Below are 21,920 nucleotides of genomic sequence, written 5' to 3'. Positions count from 1 at the left end.
AACCAATAAACCACGAAACAGAAAATGCGTTGGTTTTCAAAATTCCGCGAGTGTATGTATGATTTGTACGATATTGTTTCTGCTACGCATTTCTGACCACTTTCTATGGATACATCTAAGTGACTGTGTATTTTTCTGCTAGGTGTCGCGACATTTGTTGTAAATCACCAATAAGAGAAAATCTTATGTATAGATTGTTATGATCAAAACGAGAATTGCCAAATTTTATTCCCTTCTCTATCATCATAACAGTCTAGAGAGTTTTGTGTTGAAAGATAAGAAAATATTTTGACAAGGATCCCAACCCGAGGGCTGAGTCACTTCCATTTAATCCATTTAATCCAAAATTTTTTTTTGTTTTACTGAAATAATTAGGCCACCCACCTAAAAAATTTGTAAACTAATTACGAAAATTAGATTCGCACGATCCCCAGGGCGTTTAAGTACTCGTGAGACATAGAATTTTTTTTTTTGGTAAAAACTTCTAAAAGTGGAATTTTATGCTTTTTAACGTTCTAGTATGACTTGTAGTACGTGGTTCGATCAAAATCAACCATTTTAAGACTTTTAAAGTATTTGGTAAAATGAACTTTTTTCCTATTTAATCCAATTTTTATTCCATTTAATCCATTTAATACCATTTAATCCATTTAATCTAAAAGTGACTCACCCCTCGCCCCAACCCAGGGCGACTTTTAATAAACTGATCTTGGCGAGGATCTTGGTCCTCTCGCTCGCATCGTAACATGTTGAAAAAGAAGCAAATACTTTGACAAGTACCTCTAGGAAATTTATAATTTCTCGCTCTGATCATAATAGTCTTTAGATTGTGGAAATAATTGAGAGTCCTGTGAAATAGAGCTCAAATCCAAGGTTCTGAAAGAACAGGTTAAGACACTTACGAAGGCGGGGGAAACACATTCGTTAAAGATTGTGCACGAATCTGTAATGAGTGTGTTAAACAAAACATGTTTAAATTGTCAAAATTTGTGTTTCACCGCCTTCGTAATCAACTCAGAAGTGTCTTACCCTGTTTTTTCAGAACCTTGCTCAAATCCACAATCGATTAGAATTTAAAAAAACATTTGAAAGAAAGCAACGCATCCCTGGCATAAACTCGCCCAATTTATGGTGGAATCGGTGGAATTTACTTTACCGATGTGTCATATAGTGCAACACACACAGAGTGTATTTTCAACTAACTTCATTGCAAATAACGGAATCAACAAAAATAAAAAAAAAATTGCGACGGTGATAAAAAGAAATTTCAATCAACACAAAAATTAGTTTCACTCGCTTAATTGTCAAACTCGTATCGGAGGAAGTGTGGAAACGATGTCCTTTTACGGAATATTTATTCCAAGCAACAATGACAATGACCGAGGTAACATGACCAGTTCTTCACAATGAAAACAAATTGTTTTGTGCAGAATTCCATAGATATTAACAAATGGAAGAAAAACGAAAATCTTTTAAATTCCAACAAGTTTGTCTGAACTTCGGGAGGTTCATTCATAGGATTTTTTTCATTCTCAAACAGGAGAATTATTATCCAGCTTTACCGTGACTGTGGTTAGGTTATGAATAATTCGGGATTGCCTTATCCGAAAACGCAATTCCATCACTGATAGAATACGAAAATAATTTCTTCGATAATTCAATGCCATTCGCATTCCATTTACTAATCACTGGCTTTATGTAAGATTCTATCACCAGATACTGGAGGGATTCGCGTCAATGGATTTGCGTATTGTTCTGTTTTTGTTTTGTGTTTCTTTTTCTTCTTCTTCGAATTGCAAGGTTGTGTTTTATATTACTTTGCTCAACATTGGGTACATCAACATGTATTACATGACACGATGTTTATTTTTATTTTCCTTTTATTTCGGTTATTTATATCCAGAGCCAGACGCGTCTATTGCTGAAACAATAAAAATTGAAAATTTTCATCGCCTTGTCGGCTGTTCAATTATGGTTGATGAATGGATTTAAGCCACAAACGAAATTTCGATCTTTTTTTCAGAAAATCACAATGTGTTCACCGACAAACAGGAAGCATTTCAGCTGCTGAAAACTCACAAGGAGGCACGGCTGAAAGAGTTCAAGACGAATGAAGAAGCTGTAAATTTTTCTAAAAATGGAATGGCTGTTTTACCAGTCAACACGACCATGTCGTCATGTATGTATTGTAAACAATTTATAATTTTGCGACGAGATGAGGTAACTCGAAGCGTTTCGCACACGGAATTATGGTATATTGTGGCACGTGATGGCAGAATCATTTTTGTTTTAAATTAGAAACTTTGATTCGATTGAGAAAAACTATCTCTGCGAGAGCACGCTTGAAAGAATGGTGTGATTAGAAAGTATTTCCACCTAAAGGCAACCATTTACGAAAACTAATAACCGACAGGAAGCCAGTGCAAGATTATCATTCTAAAGAACAGTCGATTTGACTCGAATTTGTATTGCGAAGAAGATCAACCGGCCGGTCAAATCTCTTGATCTACATGTTAAATGAAAATTTCGATGATAGTCCGACTACTGACCGACCAGAAAACTGCGAAACTTTAGCGAATGTATAGACCTCTAACTCCATGTCACTCCACGATTCTTTCAATGCCGTTCGCGTCTCAAGTCAATTCCATAATTTCACGTAAATTAATTTTTTCCTCTATCTCTTCAACATACCATTGCAGCTCCATCAACCGTTCATGACAAATCACCATTCCGCGGTCCGAAAACACAAGAACTGGTAGCATTTCGAAAGTCCATCGAACAGGGCAAATTGGACGTGGTCCGAGAGACCATTTGGAACAATCCACGGTATCTGATCGGTAGTGGTGATACGCCGACAATTTTAAAGGAGAGCACACGTTACAATGCCTTGCATGTGGCTGCACTGGCGAAGAATGGCAAAATGTGCGAACTGATTCTGAAAACAATCGCCGATCCGTTGTACATTGAGCTGGTGCATAATAACAAACACAATGGGCACATTTGCGAGGAAATCGCTAAAATTTTGTTGGATTTGTATCTGAATATGCCGGAGAAAGGCCGGAACGAGACACCACTTCATTTGGCTGTGAAATTTGGTTGTGTCGAAGCGGTCGAAGTGTTGACATCATACGCACAATGTAGTTATACTGCCAATTCCGATGGAAAATATCCCAAAGACGTGAGTGATTTTTGGGGGAGACTAGTCTACCGTTGAATAACGTCTAACATTCTTCCCATCCATTTTCAGATAATTTGCTTTCGTTGCCAGGAAACCACAAGCAAAGAAGTGATAAATCAAATAGCTGAGCTACTTGAAGAGCGATTCTATGTGCCAGTTATTCGATCGGTTGATAATTCGATACCTCCGATCATCGGCGAACCATTTTCTCCAACAAATCCACCGGTAACCACTACTTCGTCAAAATTGAAGGTCTTTAGGTTAAAAACTCAACTGTTCTAATTTTCAGAGCTTTGTGTTGGACCCGCTCAGTCCAGAAATGCAGATCCAAGCATGTGCTGGGCCAATGTCCAAAGAAAAGGCTGAGGTAATTGCTTATTCACTGTCAAAATTATCGATAAAATTCAATTGAAATTTCTTGTTACCAGACGTTTCGTAAGCGCTGGAAAACGCCACCACGCTTAGGTCGACCAATATCACCCAGCCGTTCGCCGATTGCGAACACACCCGATCGAAAAAATCCGTTAGTCTTCCCACGTAAACTTTTTTCCTTCAACGAACCCAGCTCGAACACAACATCATCAGTCAACAACAATTTCGCCGTCCCCGATTCGGACGACTCACATAATAATATTCATTCGAATGACAACGATGCGGCACGGACCATCGATGGAAATTCCAATAATGTCACAAATGGCAATGCCCATTCGTACAATTCCGACCTGTACAGCATGTACCGCAACAAACCGCTAATTGACTTAAATCTCTCAAATGCATCGAGTGACTGCTCGGATCGTGCGTTCGATTCGCCAATGTACGCCGAACGGCACGTGAAATTGTCCGATACCGAGAAAGGACTCGAAATGATCGGTCGTGAGATAGCAAGAGATCAGAATATCAAATGGCAAGAGTATTGGAGCTTTCTGGGTGACTTTGTGGACATTGGCTCGTCGGACGGTTTGAACAAATTGGAAAATCATCTGCGAAAGGCTCGCGATCGAAATGCCGCCACCAGAATGGCAAATGCGACGCCATTCAGTACACCGATATCGACCCTATGCAATCGGCTCAACAATTTGGAGGTGAATGTTGTGGATCGTGAATGGGATAAGAGCCGTTCGAAATCGTTCATAAAGTCTGTGAAAAAGATAGACTTACCGTTGCTTCCTCCTACTGTACCTGCCTCGTTCGGCTCTCCGTATTCGTGTGTGGAGAAATCGTGCCAAGTTTACTCAAAAAGACTGGCTGTGTCACTCATATACAATTTGGACAGTGTGATATCCGTTAGCGATGTGCTTCAGTCCGAAGTCAAGCGGTTAAATTCACTTATCAGCAGTTACAAGGATGATACCAGATTTCATTATGTAAATTTTCAAGCTACACATTCGAGATTTGCGGGCTTGATTGTACATTACTTGATGTCGAGTGCGTGTGACTTGGGAAAGGTGCGGAAACTCATTTGCTTTTCGTAAACCGAATCTTTGCATCTGAACACATTTTTTATTATTTTCAGTTCAAAACGTCTCTAGCCCAAATACTGGAATCGACGAAGAAGGTCATTTCAGAGCCAAATTTATTTCGAAAGGAATCGCTCTTCATGAATGTCCAAAAGATTTGCGTAATCAATCATTTGTTAAGGGTTCTGGATAGCGACGATCTCTTGAACGGTCATCTCATTCCGCCGGAGGTAATGACAACCGAACAGGATTTCAGTGAATTGTGGCAGAGTGAATGTAAATGTGACTGTGAGTGGAGCAATGAGAAGGTGTCACGACAGCAACGGCGTGGCAGGCCAAAGTTTGCGGTAAGTCAAAATTTCATTTTGTCTTGAACAATTTGCTCATTCGTCATCGTACAACCTGTTAGGGTCACAACTCCTTCTTACTCGATGAAAATGATTCGCAGTCACCAGAAAATTCGAATAAATTGGATAATGGACATCAGTGGAGAAGTTCACCAGATGATTCAGATGATGATGACGATTTTTTTGTAAGTACATCCAGGGCTCGATATGATTGGTGGAAGTTTTGACTGATTTAAACTTCGATTTCAGTCGGACGCTGAAAACAGTGACGATGAAAATGACATATTCTACACTCCACCCTCCAGTCCCAGCCAATTAATTGAAGACTACGAGGATGAAAGCGACCAATCGATTGTGCCGGACAGTTACTCAACGTATTTACTGGGGTGCGTGGACTGATTAACAGCTTGAAAAATGGTTTTGTTCGACGTTTATAATTGAATTTAATTGCAGTGACGAGCCGACGAAAACCGATATGCATGTTCTGAATGCCTTAAAGACCATTGAGATCGATAAACTATCTTACCCATGCATACTTCAGTGGAAAAGTGCACTTCAACAGCACTCACAGGAGGAAATCGAAAAGTAATTTGTTTTTCGTCTCAATTTAAATTCCAACAACAACAAAAAGCCAATTTCTCTTTCCAGTTTTCCTTCGCCTTGTGTTATAGTCAAGGGACGTCAGACCTCTGATTTGTCCGTACGAAAGCTCTTCCAATCGCCGATGAAATTTCAACTGTCACCAGTAAAGAAAACGGTTCGTTTCAGCAATTTTTTCAAATCGAAATCGCTCAACTTCTCCAGTGATTACAGTCCGGATAGTGACACATCGCCATTGGCTAGAATGATGGTGTCACCATTCGAATGTACATCACCATCATCACCATCGTCCACAGATAGTGGAGCATGGAAGTGAATATCGCTGATTCTTCCGCCGTGAACGTGTGTCTTATCCAACGTCTTTTTTATATGGATTTGTTCTTTTGATTTTTATGGCTCGTTCCATGTCTGTATTTTAACTCATTTTTTTCTTACTTAGTTTTTCTTTTCACATCAGATTGCAGTTCTTGCGCTGCCATATCGTTTTTATAAATTTTTGATTTTTTCCCCTTTCAGTTGAACATTAAACATATTGCCGGTTCATTAGTTTGTAGAGAATGGAGTTGTTGCTTTTTTGCTTTTCATCCGAATTACCCAGAAGTATTACCATGATGAACATTATAGACTATCGCATGAACATTCAGACTAATTTAAATATTTGAAGTAGTAGAAAATTCCGAAGAGAAAGTCAGAATTAAGGAGTTGACTTTTCCAAAAACTTTACAATACTTTCCCCAATCCAAAGTGAATTCAATTTTATCAAATTTAAATCCGGTCGATTTTGATGGTCAAACGACATGAATGGTCAAATATGTGCCGACTGTAAAAGGACTCTGGTTTCGTGTTAGGAAAGCCCTCATGATGAATTGAATCGACCTGTAAAATATCCTGACTAGCTAAATTACCAATAAATGCAGTGATTTGAAGTACTAAGCCCTGATACTCTCACATTTTAAACGAATCAATCAATGTTGAACAGAAATTGGTGAGATTTGTCCATTTATCAGCGAATTGTTGAATATTTAGCGGCAATTGCATGCATTACATTACCATGAACTGTGGCTTTTCCTACGTTTGTTTTTAAAGAATTCACTTTAGATTTTTGCTCTCAGAACATGTGCCATTCCTAGTGGAACTTGTCGAATCGCTGATTTAATTAAATTAAATTCTTACCAGCGTTCAGACAACAACCGATCGTTAGAGAAACATTAAAAAAGAGGCAAAAAAGAATCAGACCCTTCGCATTGAACGTCTAAAGTAATTGAATCGTGGAAACCAATAATTTGTTATATCCACTCGACAATATTGTCTAACTGTAATAGTGTCTCGATAAGTTCCTACCTACTCGCGTCATCATCCTCATCCTCATACCAGTCATTCACATTTTTTTTGTTGCTACACATAACCATTTCCAATGCTTTTCCGGTTATCATACCGACCGGGTAAGATATAAAAACAAAGTAAAAATTTCGTTTCAGGTTTCCGTAAATCTAAAGCGAAACATTTATTATCCGAGTCCATTGACATTGGTCAATTGACTGGCCTTCCATCACCTTTCAGCATTACTCTAATGCAGTTATATGCATCGAGTTTCAAAGTAATTTACTCTAGGACATCTCTACACTCTACAATTATAATGCTATAGCCGTCATAGCGGTCATGGGGTGTACGACTAGAAATGGTGAATAATATGATACATGGTAGTTGTAGTTTTAGTTTTGGCATGTATTTAAACTGACCGTGCGAAAAAAATAGAATTGATCGCAGAAAAAAAGAGAAATGATCGCAAGAAAAATAAAGAATTTGATAGCGAGATAAAGAGAAAGAGAAAGAAACTGTCCGTCAAGTAAAATTTTGTAAAATGAAAAATTACACTGCAATCAAATTCTGTTTTTCTTGCGATCAATTCTTGTTCTTCGGCGATCAATTCTTCTTTTTCTTGCGATCAATTCCATTTTTCCTGCGATCAGTTTAAATACTTCTCTTTACAGTCACGGAATTATAAGAAGTACAGATATCCCAAAAAAGATAAATTCAACGACGATCGGCTTTGTATGAAAAGCTCAGATGCGGCTTCGGAAAATCTTTTGTTTTAAATTTGTCTTACGGTACTTTCCTCTGTAGCGCAATTGCAGCGTAAATTTATCTTTTTTGTGATAGCTGTAACAATTACAATCCAATCGACGCTATTCATTGCACATGCATTACCAGCGTTGCGACAGTTATGTGTGTATATGTATTACGTGTAAATCGCATGTGTAATGAATAACGTCGATTGGATTGTAATTGTTGAAAATGTAACTTCTTATAATTCTTCCATCGTAGTTTCTACGGATCTTTCCCATTCATCACGTATATGCAATCCTTGCAATCCTAAGTCCTCAATCGCAATATTATGACGACTTTAAATTGTAGTAAACTAACATGTGCTGCAGCGCTGCTATTGTGTGAGCATGATAACATTGAGAGATATTGGTTTGATGTTAGATATTAGTATATTGATATAAAATTGACCAGAAATGTAATTTCTGCCTTACAAAATACTCTTGACTCTTAAAAAAGAATATTTTTCGCGTATTCTCACTGGTAGATATTAAAAGCACAGTCATTAACATGCATTATGACTGATGTTAAATTTAATTTGTTTGTCGCTTTAGTTTTAGCTCACAATCTCCTCAATATTTCGATCGTAAGACTCATGCGATTTTTTTTTTTAATTTCATTTTCTAGTCGTTTTCATTTGTAACACGAATTTAAGTACTAAAAAAAGGAAAAATATTGGAAAATGTATTTTTAAGCCTTTTGGATACGAATTTTTACTTTTGTAAGTTTGAATGAAATATGAAATAAAGTTTAAAAAAGAAGGAGTTGGAGGTTTTCTATTCGACTATTTTAACAATTTGCAAAAAAAAATTAATGATTTTGGAAGATGGTTTTCGCGTTATATATCAATGGAAAGTGCAACCTATGAACCTATGGCCTATCAGCCAAATAATCGAAATACCATGATTCGATAAATCGTGAAATTTTATACCTCACTCACTCACCCGGAAGAATGGTAACTGTAAATTAAAGAAATACACCCAAACTGTTACAGTCCCATCAGAAGCTTTAATCGAATCTATGATCACTGCCGCCATTCCATAAGTACACTCCGGACAAGTGCCCGTGTCGTCCAAACGAGTTCGCGCCAGATAATACAAGAAAATAAAACTTAATTTGAGTTAAGATGTGTACATTTTGAGTCTAAAATGAATATGTGGGGCTCAGAATGAACATTTTTGACTCAAATTTAAAAATTTCCCATAATGGCGCCAAAAAGTCACTGAGAGTAATTTAATTATTGAAGTCTTTTAGGTGAGGTCCATACTATGGACCATAGGGTCGAAATTGGCTTATTACATCGCTAGGGAAAACAAAAGAATTGCTCTAGGAGAGCAGAGCATGTAATAATGCCTACACGCCAAAATAACAGTCTGGCAATAGGTGCATACCATATTTTATCTGTCGAAAACAGATATATCGAGTCAAGTAAAAACTCGAGATTATCGTTATAGACAGATAAAATCCATTTCAAAACTCGGGATAAAAGTGAAAAGTCACGTGTGATTGTTGATCCGAGGCAATTGTTGATCACTTTTCACCTGTGATGGTATAGTAGATTACTGTACCAGGGAAGTAATTTAATATCTCCTATCCAGATGAGTAAAAGGATCCGAGAGCCTCAGCGCGAAGTACTTTTACTCATCGTGTCGTGATACGAAATATCAAATTATTTCCCTTGTGATATTTTACTTCACGAGCGAGATAAAGGGTTTTCCCTAGTGAGGGAAAATCCACATTACCTACTATCTAGTAAAGTAAAGTACTGTACGACTGTTGCTGACTGTGATGGTAAAGTTCGTTGAGTTTTGTTAGCATCCATTTAGCCCACTGTTTAATGCTTTGCCTTGGAACAACTTACCAGCATTTGCGTATCTGGATTTCAGATACCACAATATGACAATCGGCTTACACTTATAACTACAAGTTCATACAACTAAGTTACTAAGGAATAAATAACAATATTACACTTCGATTGACATAATTTCAATCTCAATCTCAATCTCTTTTGACTATCGATGATTTGGATCACCACAACAGCATTGTTTTAATATTTAGTATACATTCGTAGCACACCTTCATTTACCTGCCAACACTGCATGAAGAAAATGTACATGATATCCATCATCACTGCCGCTGTTGACATTCTGTTTGTATGTACATGATGTGATAAACACACATTCCATTCCGATCAATTCAGTCGTCCAGTTCTGTTTAGATTTTTATTTTTTTTGTTCTCATCAAAGTTTTTTTGAAGAAATTATGATTTCATTCTTGAGGGAGGTGGTTCGTCAACATTACCTTATTCTATTTATAGCGATATTTAGTGCAATATTTTGGCCCCAAATAAAAGAACAATACTACGGCTATATTATCGGCGAGACCGGTGCTAGTGTAAATGTTGAAAAAACGGAACCTGCACCAGTCCCAAAGACGAGACTGTTTACCAAGGACGAATTGGCTAAATACAATGGCGAAAAAAACAGTCTTGGTTTGTACCTGTCAATAATGGGCACAGTGTACGATGTCCAGAAAGGTGTCAAACATTATGGAGAAGGTGGCAGTTATCATTTTTTCGCTGGTGAGTCGATAATTTAATTTTTTTTTAAATTTAAATCGAACTGTTCAATGAGACAGAGATAAACTTTGATTTACAGGTCGCGATGCGTCGGTGTCATTCGTATCTGGAGATTTTGAAAATATAACTGATACGATAGACGATGTTTTATCGCTTGAGGCACGGGAAATTTTGAGTTTAAAACAGTGGAAAGAATTTTACGATAAGGATTACATACTGAAGGGGCGCTTGATCGGCCGATTCTACGACGAAAATGGCCACGAGACGGAATACTATCGTAAAGTGGAAAAACAAGTTGAAATTGCGATCGAAGATAAGCGAAAGGAAGAAATGAAAAAACAAGATTTTCCGCCTTGCAACATTGAGTGGAGTGCGGACACTGGCACGAAAGTATGGTGTACAACACAGAGCGGTGGCGTCGATCGACATTGGACCGGTTTCCCTCGGAGATATTTTCAGCCCGGTGAAGCATCGCCTCGATGTGCTTGTGTCCATGAGAGTAAGTTGGACAATCCAAACTTGAAGGAGTACGATGACTGTGATGCGAGTTCCAGGACTTGTTTCTATGAACCAGATAATTAATGTGATCAAAGTTGAAGTGATTTTGCCTTAACAACCGTAATATGTTGATTGCTTTAGCAATAAAATTGAAATTTTACATATTTTCTAGATCGATGTTTTTTCTGGATATATCTGTTGCATGTTGCATGTGACACTTTCCTAAAAATGTATTGAAGTGCATTTTCGTGCTCGGCATAGGCATAGACATGTCAGAGTGGTTGGGAAATTATCGCAGAAAGAAGTGTCTCAAAATATGTTCAGGAAAGGGTACCACTGCAATAGCACAATAGCAAACCTTTATGGCAGCTACATAACCTAATATAGTGACGTGTTACATGTGGGTTCTGAATTCTACTTGTTTCGTTGAAAATGTTGGATTACTTTGACTTAAATGCCTATTCCCATGTCTGGACGGCGCGGCGATAGTAATAGTATATTATTATACCAGTGAAGTAATTTTATATTCGGGCTGAAGCCCTCGGACGCTTTTACTCATCTGGATACGAGATATCAAATTATTTCACGTGTGAAGTATAACGTTTTATCGCATACGCGGTGTGATTCCCCGAAAAAATTATTCACCTAGGATATATAAACAAACATTATACTTCTGTAAATTGTCAAAGTGTCATTCGCATATCTTGTTGTCTCGTTTTCGCTTATGCGATAAAAAAGAATATGCACGTATGACAAGCCGTCGCGGCAAGCCTCGGCCGCTTTGTCATACGTGCATAATATTTATTACTTTATGAGCGAGGGAAAAGGTTTTCACTAGTGAGGGAATAGCTTCCTTACCTCACTAGTAAAGTAAAATGTTTATATTTTTCAGATCACAATTTTTTGAAAAATAATATCACAAAACAGCCTGTAATATGAGCAATAGTAGTGTGTAGGCCATTAAGCCCTATAGACTTGTCAATTGATTTTTAGAACGTTTCTCTTTTACGCGAAATTTTACAACTTACAACCATCCTGTTCCTCATACACTCACAAAAAAAAGTTGCAAATCTTACTAACTTTGTCTCCAAGTAACCTACAATAGCTGTCACACCGTTGAAGAATTAACTAATTAAGTAGAAGCACATGACTGCTACTAGCAAGAACACAGAAAATATTCGGAGGCTGATGAAATTACAGTAGACACTGCGTCGTCTTTTGAAGTACCGTCAAATAAAAATCGAACGACCATAAACTAAGCAGCCCCACTCAGAATAAGAGGGAATCGACCAAAATGTGCAATGGTTTGCCGTGTGTAAGGTCATGCGGCATGCGGCATGTTTATTGCGCTAAAATGAAATGAATAATGACGCGTCGATTGTTTTCCAAGTGAACACTATGCTCTCTATGGTCAAGGCTATATACTTTGGGGAGGCTTTCTTGATGATGTGCTGAATTTTTTACATGTAAAATCATCAGAAGTGGTGTGTTCCCGCGTATCTAATAAAATGGCGGTCTGCGTATGGTATGGTATGATAATGTGACGTTTTTGGTTTGCCTGAATGAAAAAACCTTTGGTTGCATGCATGGATCAGCTGAAAAACAGCTGAAACGAAATCTGTCACACATTTCAGAGTCGCCGACTGTATAAGAATTTTCTTTAATAGATTTACTGATGTATATTGTCATTCGAGGCCACAGGAGATCGTGTCTCTAAAAAAACATTTAACACCGAGTTGCATATAACCACAGCAGAGTAAAATAAACCAGGCAGGAGCGCTTGATTTGAATAGTAACCCGATTGATCTGGTAGTTCTTTTTTGGCGAATAAAATTATTCAATTCTTGGCAGCGTTCATTTGAGTTCATTTTCATACAGTATGCTAGGTCGCTTATTTGACTTTTCAAAAATAAACCTCTACTGCCTGATTTATTTTACTCTGCCGTGATATAACATTTTTCCAAAAAATCTTTTTTCAAATTTTCATAACTTATGTGAATGGCGTTTTTGTTACTAAATATAAAATCGGAAATCCTTGCATAAAATTTGAAAATCTCACTTGAAAAACAGGATGTTTCGAAACCCATTCAAAGTACATCTACGGCTTGAATTCTATGCCAAAAAGACATCAAAGAAAACGAGAGACTGGTGTATGCACTTCAATTAATTTGGAAAAATGATTTCTCTATTAGTGCTTCAAAATTGCATTCTTTGAATCAGCACTCATCAATTGAGTGTACATACATAATTGAACAAGGACGGACGCAATAATGCTTGAATATGACCCCGGCTGGATCGATTGAGCGCAAGATAGTGTTTTTATTGTGAGCATACGGATATACAAATTCAAGAGAGGAGCGTACCTGGTATAGTTGCTATCGTTAGAATGTATTTTTTTTTTACTTCTTAAGTGTTATGTTCGGCATTTACAAAATCCTCTCGGGAAGGCTTATAAAGTTGTGTTGTGGTTGAGGCTTATATTTCATTCGTCTTGTCATTTTTTGTTGTAAAATGTAAAAGGTGGAAAGATGGGATGAAACATTTTTCTCTGAACCGGCATATTGAATATATAATAATTTAGTGTGGTGAATTGGAACAATTCCAAATGTTGACTGGCATGTTAAATTTCAATTGGGATGGTCCACTGTAATTATTTAAATTTTGAAAGCCATTTTAATTACACAAATTTCCTTTCCACACAAGAACGCTCAGTGTATGCGGAACACTGTCTTTACTCATGGCACTACTTATTTTTTATTTAAATGTAGTGCAATTTCCGTATCGTGCTGAGGTAAAGATTTTATTTACGGTCCGGAAAGTTGAAAAAAAGACATAGTTGAAAATGCGACAGGCGACTCGAACGTAATGCAGCAATTCAGATATATTAAGTATGAATTTTGAGGAATCTATCCTTACTTAGGAGAGCTAGGTATGTACAATTCGAAACATTCTGAATTTCTTTCTCTCTAAAATAAGCACTGGTAAATAAGAGGTGGTGATGTCTTGTGTAAGACGAGCAGGGAAGTCGGGAATACACTCTTTTATGTTGCATCAGCGATTGCAATTACAAGTAAAATTATGAACGTCCTACAATTTCGTACGGGCCTGAAAACAAAATCAGACGTTTACGAACCCAGGGAATTATAAAGGGCACCGAGCCACAATATACTAAAAGGTATAACCACAATCTGATTGTGGAATTTTAAATTATTGAAAAACTTTGCCATTTTACCTCTTATTTGCGAGAAATTATTAAACGGAACTTATTGTCGTTCCTATTTTTTAGGCAAACTTGGAAAAGAGGAAAAACATGTTCTACGACTTGATACGGCTCGTCATGTGTAATAATTAACGTTTTTCTATCGGAACTCTATTATACTCGCAAAACGAACGTTTCAGAAATATGGCAAGCGTATGATTAAATCGTTTTCTTCTGTTTTTTTACAATATCCCCCAGTGTTTTATACAAAACCGTGTACGTTTTACTATTTAAGATAACACTTAACTGAGCTCATCGTTCATCGTTCATTTTTGTCATCGCTTCCGTTAATAGACGATTAGCCGTTTTTGAAAGGTTAAGACTCTTGTTATAATAAGCAATCAAAAATAAAATCAGAAGTCTACACAATAGACAACTCAACCATTTTTTAGAAGTCTAGCAAGTTCCGAAGTTCCTAGAAGGAACTGTAAAAAAAGAAACAACAAAAACCAAAGCAAATCAGTTTGTCTAGGAGTTTCAAATTTTCAGCTTTTATCAAATGTAGCAAGCTCACATCTACACCGATTTGAAGAGTTATATGTAGAGTATATTATTTCATCAGCAAAGAAGCTGCACCGAAATTGGTTTGTAAAATTCCCTTTTCCCACATATTCTCTTACATTTTTCCGAATAAAAAAAAAATCAAATAAGTTCATTGAAAGAGTTCTACGAATTCATTTTGAAAAGGTCCCAGCACACTTTCAGTCGTGCTCAAGACACTAAATATGATTCTCGTAATTCGGAAAAGTCAACAGAGTACAGAGTATAAAGTTAGCTTTACTTATATCATATACACGCTACCAGTCACTACGATGATATTTACTTGCGCTCACAAATACACGTCGACACACGAGTGGTGGGTGGTGGGCATAGATGGGAAAGTGTATAATACGAGTGAGATAGAATTTTATGTTTTGTTGTTGTTTTGAAAATAATTGGAATGAGGGCAGTCGGTTATGCTGGTTCGGTATATTTTGTATTTGTACACACATATAGTGGTTGATGTCTTTTATATTGTGCCCGCACTCGACACAGATTCGGGTGCAATGTATAGCATCGATCGATAAGTTTAACAACTCTTACTCTTGTACTTAGCTTCGAAGAGTGTCGTCACTGATGTATGTGGTCGGAAAATAAATGAGTAATTTTAACTAAATAATTTGAACAAAGTTTCGGATGTAAAATGAATTGTTTTCTGGAAATCGTATATGCACTTCAAGGGACTCAGGTGGTCGGTGTATTTTTCAACAACAAAATGCAAGAGTCACTGATTCTTTGACGCAAATCCATTGCTTCAGTCACTTTAACTGCAACATTTGAAACCAAACTTTTAATTGAAAATTTAGAGATTAGTATTATGATTTTGGGCGAGTTATTCTAAGCCATGCCATGCCATGCCATTTGTTCTGGGTGTAAATTTTAATTAACTATAAGATACATACGATTCGAAGTACTCTCTTGATATAATACACACAGCTCAGGGCTCCCATACATACTCATGTTCGTCCTTTTTTAGCCAACCACGAGTTACTGGGGCTATTCCGTTTGTGAAACAAACGATAAGTAGCAGAGGCCAATTGTATAGTGTGTAGGCTCTATCTTAGTGACATCCAAAGAGGATCCAGCTCTCATTGAATCCCCGAAAAGATAATCTATAAATGCGACTCTATTCGAAATGATTTTGGGGTTCCTCTATTGCGCTAGGTCGAAATTTCTACACTTCAACACATACAATTTTCGAGATCTTTATGTACCAACCGATGAGATACTTCATCCCCAAAATTCAAAAAGGATATGAACTTTGGTAACACAATTTGTTTTGGATTTTTTTTTTTTTGAAGATGGACGAGTAGATTGTTACGAGGTACATGAATGAAACTAGGTCAACGCACATGGTAGGTCGTATATCACAGCCATTCACTACGACTTCAAAAGTTGTTCTTCTTGATTGGACTGTTTTGGAATGATATCATCTTCTCAACAAATTGCAATAAAGTCTGAAGAGTGCAAAAAGTGAAGGTGGTGTCATTTCTACATGAGCTAACATGAGATTTAGAAATTTTGAAGAGTTAAATTTGAAGAAATTTTGTGATTAATCGTCTCGAACGATATTATCGTTCAGAAGACGAAAATATGGAGTTCTGGGCAATATCATCGCTCCGAGATAATATTGTCAGAACACGATAATATCGCTCAGAATATATTATCGCTTTATCGCCGATGTCATCGCGTCCTGAATTAACTTTCTGCTACTACCGCTACAACTCCAGATTTTTTACGAGGTTCAGAAAAAGTAAGTGTCGGAACAAGTCAAATTTAGGTCACACGAAAGCATACTAAACCGCATTGGTAGGAAATGATTTATAGTTGGTGTCGTTGCGTTTCTGTTCTGAGCATTATTGTAAAGTATGTAAAATGTATTATCAGTACTTCAATGTCACATAAATGAATCTCATCTTCAATCGGTAATAATGCTAAAAATGTAAAATTGCTTTATGTATGCCGTACGTAATGTACCTTTGGAATCTACTTGTAAAATTTACTGGAAAATTGAAAGTAATAAAAGAGAGTGTACTGTACAACGTATAAGTACAGTGAGTATCATCATTACCGACTAATGTTGCATTTAACATCAAAGCGATATTTCATCAGTAGAAGACACTTTATTCGACTCATTTCCTTCACATCAAACGTTTTTTTTTTCTTTACATAAAACATAAAGGCTCCAGTTCCAGCTGAAACCGTACGAATGTTTCAATCTGTTTCGCAATTCTTTTGACTTTTACAAAGGGAAATGTTCTTAATCTTCAAACAGCAAATTTTATAAGTTATGTGAACGCAAAATTCCAGAAAAAGAATTGATTCAATTAGACATTCGAACGTATGGTCGCTGCGTTGCTATGTATGAGGTTGAGGTATACACTTCAAAATGTTCTAAAATTTTATGTAAAATCCTTCATTTTCACATAAAATATGATTGATGGCTGATGGAAACAAGGAAAAGGGGGGATTATAATTTCATGTTTCTTTTCTGAATGAAAGAGAAATGATTGAATACACGAAACGTGATCTGATCCTTAATCTAATCCTTGCGTTCAATCCTCAAATTGAAAATGTTATGGCTCAGTAGTTTTATGAAGCACTTTACAGAAATAAATTTTTATTCTCAGCTCGGCGAGGGGTAAACCACTATTTTGTGATTAACATGGTTAATCAGTTAATCTGTTAATCAGAAACATAAGTTTTGTGAATCCAAACGGTTAATCGGTGATTAACATTGATTAACCGCTATATTTCACGTTTATTTGTAGTTTTGCGAATTGCGATGATTCCCCCGGTCAAATGCTGGTAAATCACCAATTCGTCATCATCTTAATCACTGGTTAATCATGTTAATCACATCAATAAACAAGAATAGACCGGCTGAAGCCTGGTGAGGTCTTTTTTCTTTTCTTTTTCAATTTCTGTTTACTATCAGCTTGGTATTCATTCAACTACCACTTTGTTTGTTGACTAATTGTTGTATTGCTTTGTTTAGACCAAAATTTTCAAATCGCAGTGTCTGCCATGACCGATCGGTTACCAGATAACAAATAATAATGATTTGCCTGGTGTTGATTTGATCATAGTAGCATTGCAATTTACCATCGTGGTAGTCAACTACCAAATACTCGATTTATAAATAGACCAGCAGGCCGAATAATTTCATCAGTCGGAGCGCATCTCTCGAACAGTTAACATCTTCGCTGATAATTATTTTGGTGGTCCAACTACCAAAAAATACCAAATTTTCAAATCGCAATGTCTGCTATGAGCGATCGGTTACCAGATAACAAATAATAATGATTTGCCTGGTGTTGATTTGATCATAGTAGCATTGCCATTTACCATCGTGGTAGTCAACTACCAAATACCCGATTTATAAATAGACCAACAGGCCGAATAATTTCATCAGTCGGTGCGCATCTCTCGAACAGTTAACATCTTCGCTGATAATTATTTTGGTGGTCCAACTACCAAAAAATACCAAATTTTCAAATCGCAATGTCTGCTATGAGCGATCGGTTACCAGATAACAAATAATAATGATTTGCCTGGTGTTGATTTGATCATAGTAGCATTGCAATTTACCATCGTGGTAGTCAACTACCAAATACTCGATTTATAAATAGACCAGCAGGCCCAATAATTTCATCAGTCGGTGCGCATCTCTCGAACAGTTAACATCTTCGCTGATAATTATTTTGGTGGTCCAACTACCAAAAAATACCAAATTTTCAAATCGCAATGTCTGCTATGAGCGATCGGTTACCAGATAACAAATAATAATGATTTGCCTGGTGTTGATTTGATCATAGTAGCATTGCCATTTACCATCGTGGTAGTCAACTACCAAATACCCGATTTATAAATAGACCAGCAGGCCCAATAATTTCATCAGTCGGTGCGCATCTCTCGAACAGTTAACATCTTCGCTGATAATTATTTTGGTGGTCCAACTACCAAAAAAAACCAAATTTTCAAATCGCAATGTCTGCTATGAGCGATCGGTTACCAGATAACAAATAAAAATGATTTGCCTGGTGTTGATTTGATCATAGTAGCATTGCAATTCTAAGTGTCGCGTATTTGGCTGTAATAGCCATAATTATAATTTGTGACACAGACACATGGACGGACGGACGGATGGACGGACGGACAGATGAAGTGTCCACAATAGGTTCTTTTTTTAAGAAAAAAGACCTAAAAATAGTGGTTTCCCCCTCGCAGCTCGGCTGTTAGTGTGTCATTCCCGCACGTTAGCAAACGGGCGTGACGCAAGTTCTCTACTACAAAATTTTCCAAAGGAAAAATAATTGGAATGGTTGGCAATCTTGTATCAGTCAGCGCAATCACAGAATCCATTGGAATATCGACCGAATTTCGAAAGAACAACGTCTGTGTGTGGATCCAGATGATGGATCGATGCAAGGCGATCAAAAATGTTAGATCGTTTTACCGAAAACAAATTTAACGACGAAAAACTAACTCAAAGTTGATGAAAAAAGATAAATTTTCATCAAACACAGATGAAGCTTAGTGTTTCTCTTTTAACGGATATCTCTTAAACAACTATTTCAATTGAACGATATTCAAGAAATTTGTCTTGTCAATCGTCTTATTCTGTGGCTTATTCATATCAAAGAGTTTTATAACAACAAAAAAATCACAGCAATTCTGAAAAGTTCAAGTCAACCGTGTTGTAGGTGTTGTAACCACGGCAGAGTAAAAGTAAACCTGGCAGGAGCGGTTCATTATTGAAATGTCAAATGAGGGACCTAATACACTGTACGAAAATGAACTCAAATGAACACTGACATAAGTATAAAAATTTAATTCGCAAAAAACATAGGGCTACTAGATTATTCAGGGTTACTTTTACTCTGCCGTGGTTGTAACTATTGTTGACAAGATTGTTCACATTGTTCTTTCCTCAAAATGAATGTTTGACCACATAACATGAACGTATCTTCTGAAATGGACGAATGATCGTTAATTGTCATCTGGCTATTTTATTTACTGAACTTTCGACCTCGCGATATTGTGGCGATGTTGTGTTTTAGCAACTGCACTTGTTCGTGAGTCGTGGTCAAAGAACGGTTTCCCAGCATCACCAAATGACTGTTCTGACATTAATTTTTTTTTTTCAAATTTTCAATGGAATGTACCACACATCGTCATGTGAAAATTATCTTTGCAAATCAGTTTTTCGCGCTACTTTTCGGCAGAAAAATATCCTCTCGAATTTTTGAAAAAGGATTTTATTTTCTAAGTAGGCTAAGCACAAGATGTGTAACCGTCATTCAGTTTTTATTGAATGTTTTGATTGGTATCCATATTTTGCTAATATCGTAATATTCTGGAAAGGAATTATGGATAATCTTGATACCGAGTCTCAAATCGAAATTATTTCGATTGGAAATATTGCTTCTGATGAAGAAATAGTTGAAACGTATATTGTTCAAGAGGATGGATCCTTTTTGGAAATCTGTGATACAACTGAACCTGAGCCGAAGAAATTGACGAGGAAGCGAAAAAGAAATTGTGATAAATGGAAGCGGAATGTAGCAAAGATGAATCGACAGTCTGGACAGTTATATAAGAATTGCAGAGGAGCAATACAACCAGGAAGACGTGTCAAGAGTAAAGGCTGTTCAAATCCATCACTGTGTCCTTATAAATGCGTGACAAAAATAAGCTCGGCTGGCCGGCAGAGTATTTTCGATTCTTTTTGGGCTTTATCTGACGATAATAAAAGACACTTTTACGTGGCCAACGTAAAGAGAAGCCGATGCATTCGTCAACGTACTGAAGCTGTGTCCAGTCAAAAATCGTACAATTTCAACTATCATTTTAATTACATGGACGAAGATGTACAGGTTTGCCAACAATTTTTTAACAACACACTCAATATAAGCCCAGGCCGTGTGTATTATTATTTTGGTCAAAATAAGAATAAGGTGACCATAACTCCAGGTGTTTCACGTCATGGAAAGCATCCGAAAAAAGTTTTGTCCATCGAACAAAAGCAAGGAATTAGAGATCATATCAATAGATTTCCAGTCGTAGAGTCACATTATTGTCGTCAGAATACCAACAAAAACTATTTGAATCAAGGCCTGAATTTATCTATAATGTACCGGTTATACACAGAGGATACTGCAAATCCAGCTAAATTGAGTGCTTATCGCAATATTTTTAACTATGAATTCAACTTAGCCTTTTTCCGTCCAAAAAAGGATCGATGCGATAAGTGCATGGCATTCGAGATTCTTACCAGTCCAAGTCAGGAAGAGGAGGATGGCCATCATCTGCATGTTGTACGAAAAAACAATGCTGCTGTTGAACGAAAAAAAGACCGAGACATCCTTCCAGCTGTGCATAAACAACGACGAAGTGCCATTGTGGCTGCAGACATGGAAAATGTTTTCCAACTGCCTATTACCAATGCATCGATTGCTTACTACATGCGAAAATTTGCAGTTCTCAGTTTTACGGCCGTAGTAAACAAAACTGTGTACAATGCAACTTGGAATGAAGCTCTCTGTGGACGAGAAGGAACGCATATTGCTAACGCAATGGTAAAACTGTTGACAAAAATAACTGAAGACGATCCGGATCTCGAACACATCACAATATGGTCGGATAGCTGTGTACCTCAGAATCGCAATTCTATTATGTCAGCTGCAATTCAACGATTTATTGACTCGTCGATCTCCTGTATTCAACAAATCAATCAGAAGTTTTCTGAACCTGGACACAGCAAAATTCAAGAAGTCGATACAGCGCACAGTGTGATTGAAAAGACTCTTCGACACAAGTTTATTTACAGTCCAACAGTTTTAATCGACGAAATTCGTAACATTCCCGAAGGTAAACTAAAATTTGTTGTGGTGGAAATGGTAGCAGCTGATTATTTGGACTATCACCTTCTTGCTCAAGGATACAATTACACTGTTGTACCATACACTAAAGTCAAACAGTTAACGTACAAGAAAAATGAATCGAAGATTTGGATAAAATACGATTTTCCTGCTGATTTTGAAGAAAAACCCATCAACGTAAAGCCAAGCAAAATATCGGGAATTCAAGGCCCCTTGAACTTAGAGTTGACTTCGAAATTGTCTACGCAAAAGATTGCGGATATTCGAAACATGTTTGGAATAATGCCAGAAGCCGATCGTTTCTTTTACGAAAATGTATTCTTGAGTGTAAGCAACAAAAACTTCGAACACGAGAACAATGAAAATGAAACAGGTGCTGTTGTGCAAAAAACCCGGCCAATAAAGCCAGCGTTTCGTGACACGACGAAGAAATCAGACGGCCGAACATCACTCATTGTAAATCAATCCCACGAACT

General features: G+C 37.0%; 2 protein-coding genes across 4 annotated transcripts; both read left to right on the top strand.

The window, feature by feature from the left end:
- The first annotated feature begins 1,182 nt into the window (after positions 1-1,182).
- Positions 1,183-7,393, top strand: LOC119085600 (ankyrin repeat and LEM domain-containing protein 2). Of its 3 annotated transcripts, XM_037196022.1 has the most exons (12): positions 1,183-1,384; positions 2,024-2,179; positions 2,700-3,178; positions 3,248-3,403; positions 3,468-3,545; positions 3,607-4,623; positions 4,692-4,982; positions 5,045-5,167; positions 5,232-5,368; positions 5,436-5,567; positions 5,631-5,739; positions 7,061-7,393. In XM_037196022.1, the coding sequence occupies exons 1-12, from the start codon at positions 1,336-1,338 to the stop codon at positions 7,118-7,120; spliced, it is 2,787 nt and encodes a 928-aa protein (XP_037051917.1). In that variant the 5' UTR covers positions 1,183-1,335; the 3' UTR covers positions 7,121-7,393. The 3 variants fall into 3 exon arrangements, with proteins under 3 accessions (XP_037051917.1, XP_037051916.1, XP_037051918.1); XM_037196021.1 differs by lacking the exon at positions 7,061-7,393 and having other exon boundaries at positions 5,631-6,781; XM_037196023.1 differs by lacking the exon at positions 7,061-7,393 and having other exon boundaries at positions 3,468-3,584; positions 3,973-4,623; positions 5,631-6,781.
- Positions 7,394-9,842: 2,449 nt separating this feature from the next.
- Positions 9,843-10,932, top strand: LOC119085599 (neuferricin homolog). Its single transcript, XM_037196020.1, has 2 exons — positions 9,843-10,266; positions 10,343-10,932. The coding sequence occupies exons 1-2, from the start codon at positions 9,948-9,950 to the stop codon at positions 10,843-10,845; spliced, it is 822 nt and encodes a 273-aa protein (XP_037051915.1). The 5' UTR covers positions 9,843-9,947; the 3' UTR covers positions 10,846-10,932.
- Positions 10,933-21,920: the final 10,988 nt, after the last annotated feature.

The sequence above is a fragment of the Bradysia coprophila genome, chromosome X (assembly GCF_014529535.1).
Source record: "Bradysia coprophila strain Holo2 chromosome X, BU_Bcop_v1, whole genome shotgun sequence".
Classification (NCBI taxonomy): Eukaryota; Metazoa; Arthropoda; class Insecta; order Diptera; family Sciaridae; genus Bradysia; species Bradysia coprophila.
The sequence above is the reverse complement of the archived record's forward strand: the minus strand, read 5'-3'. Positions and strand labels throughout refer to the sequence as shown.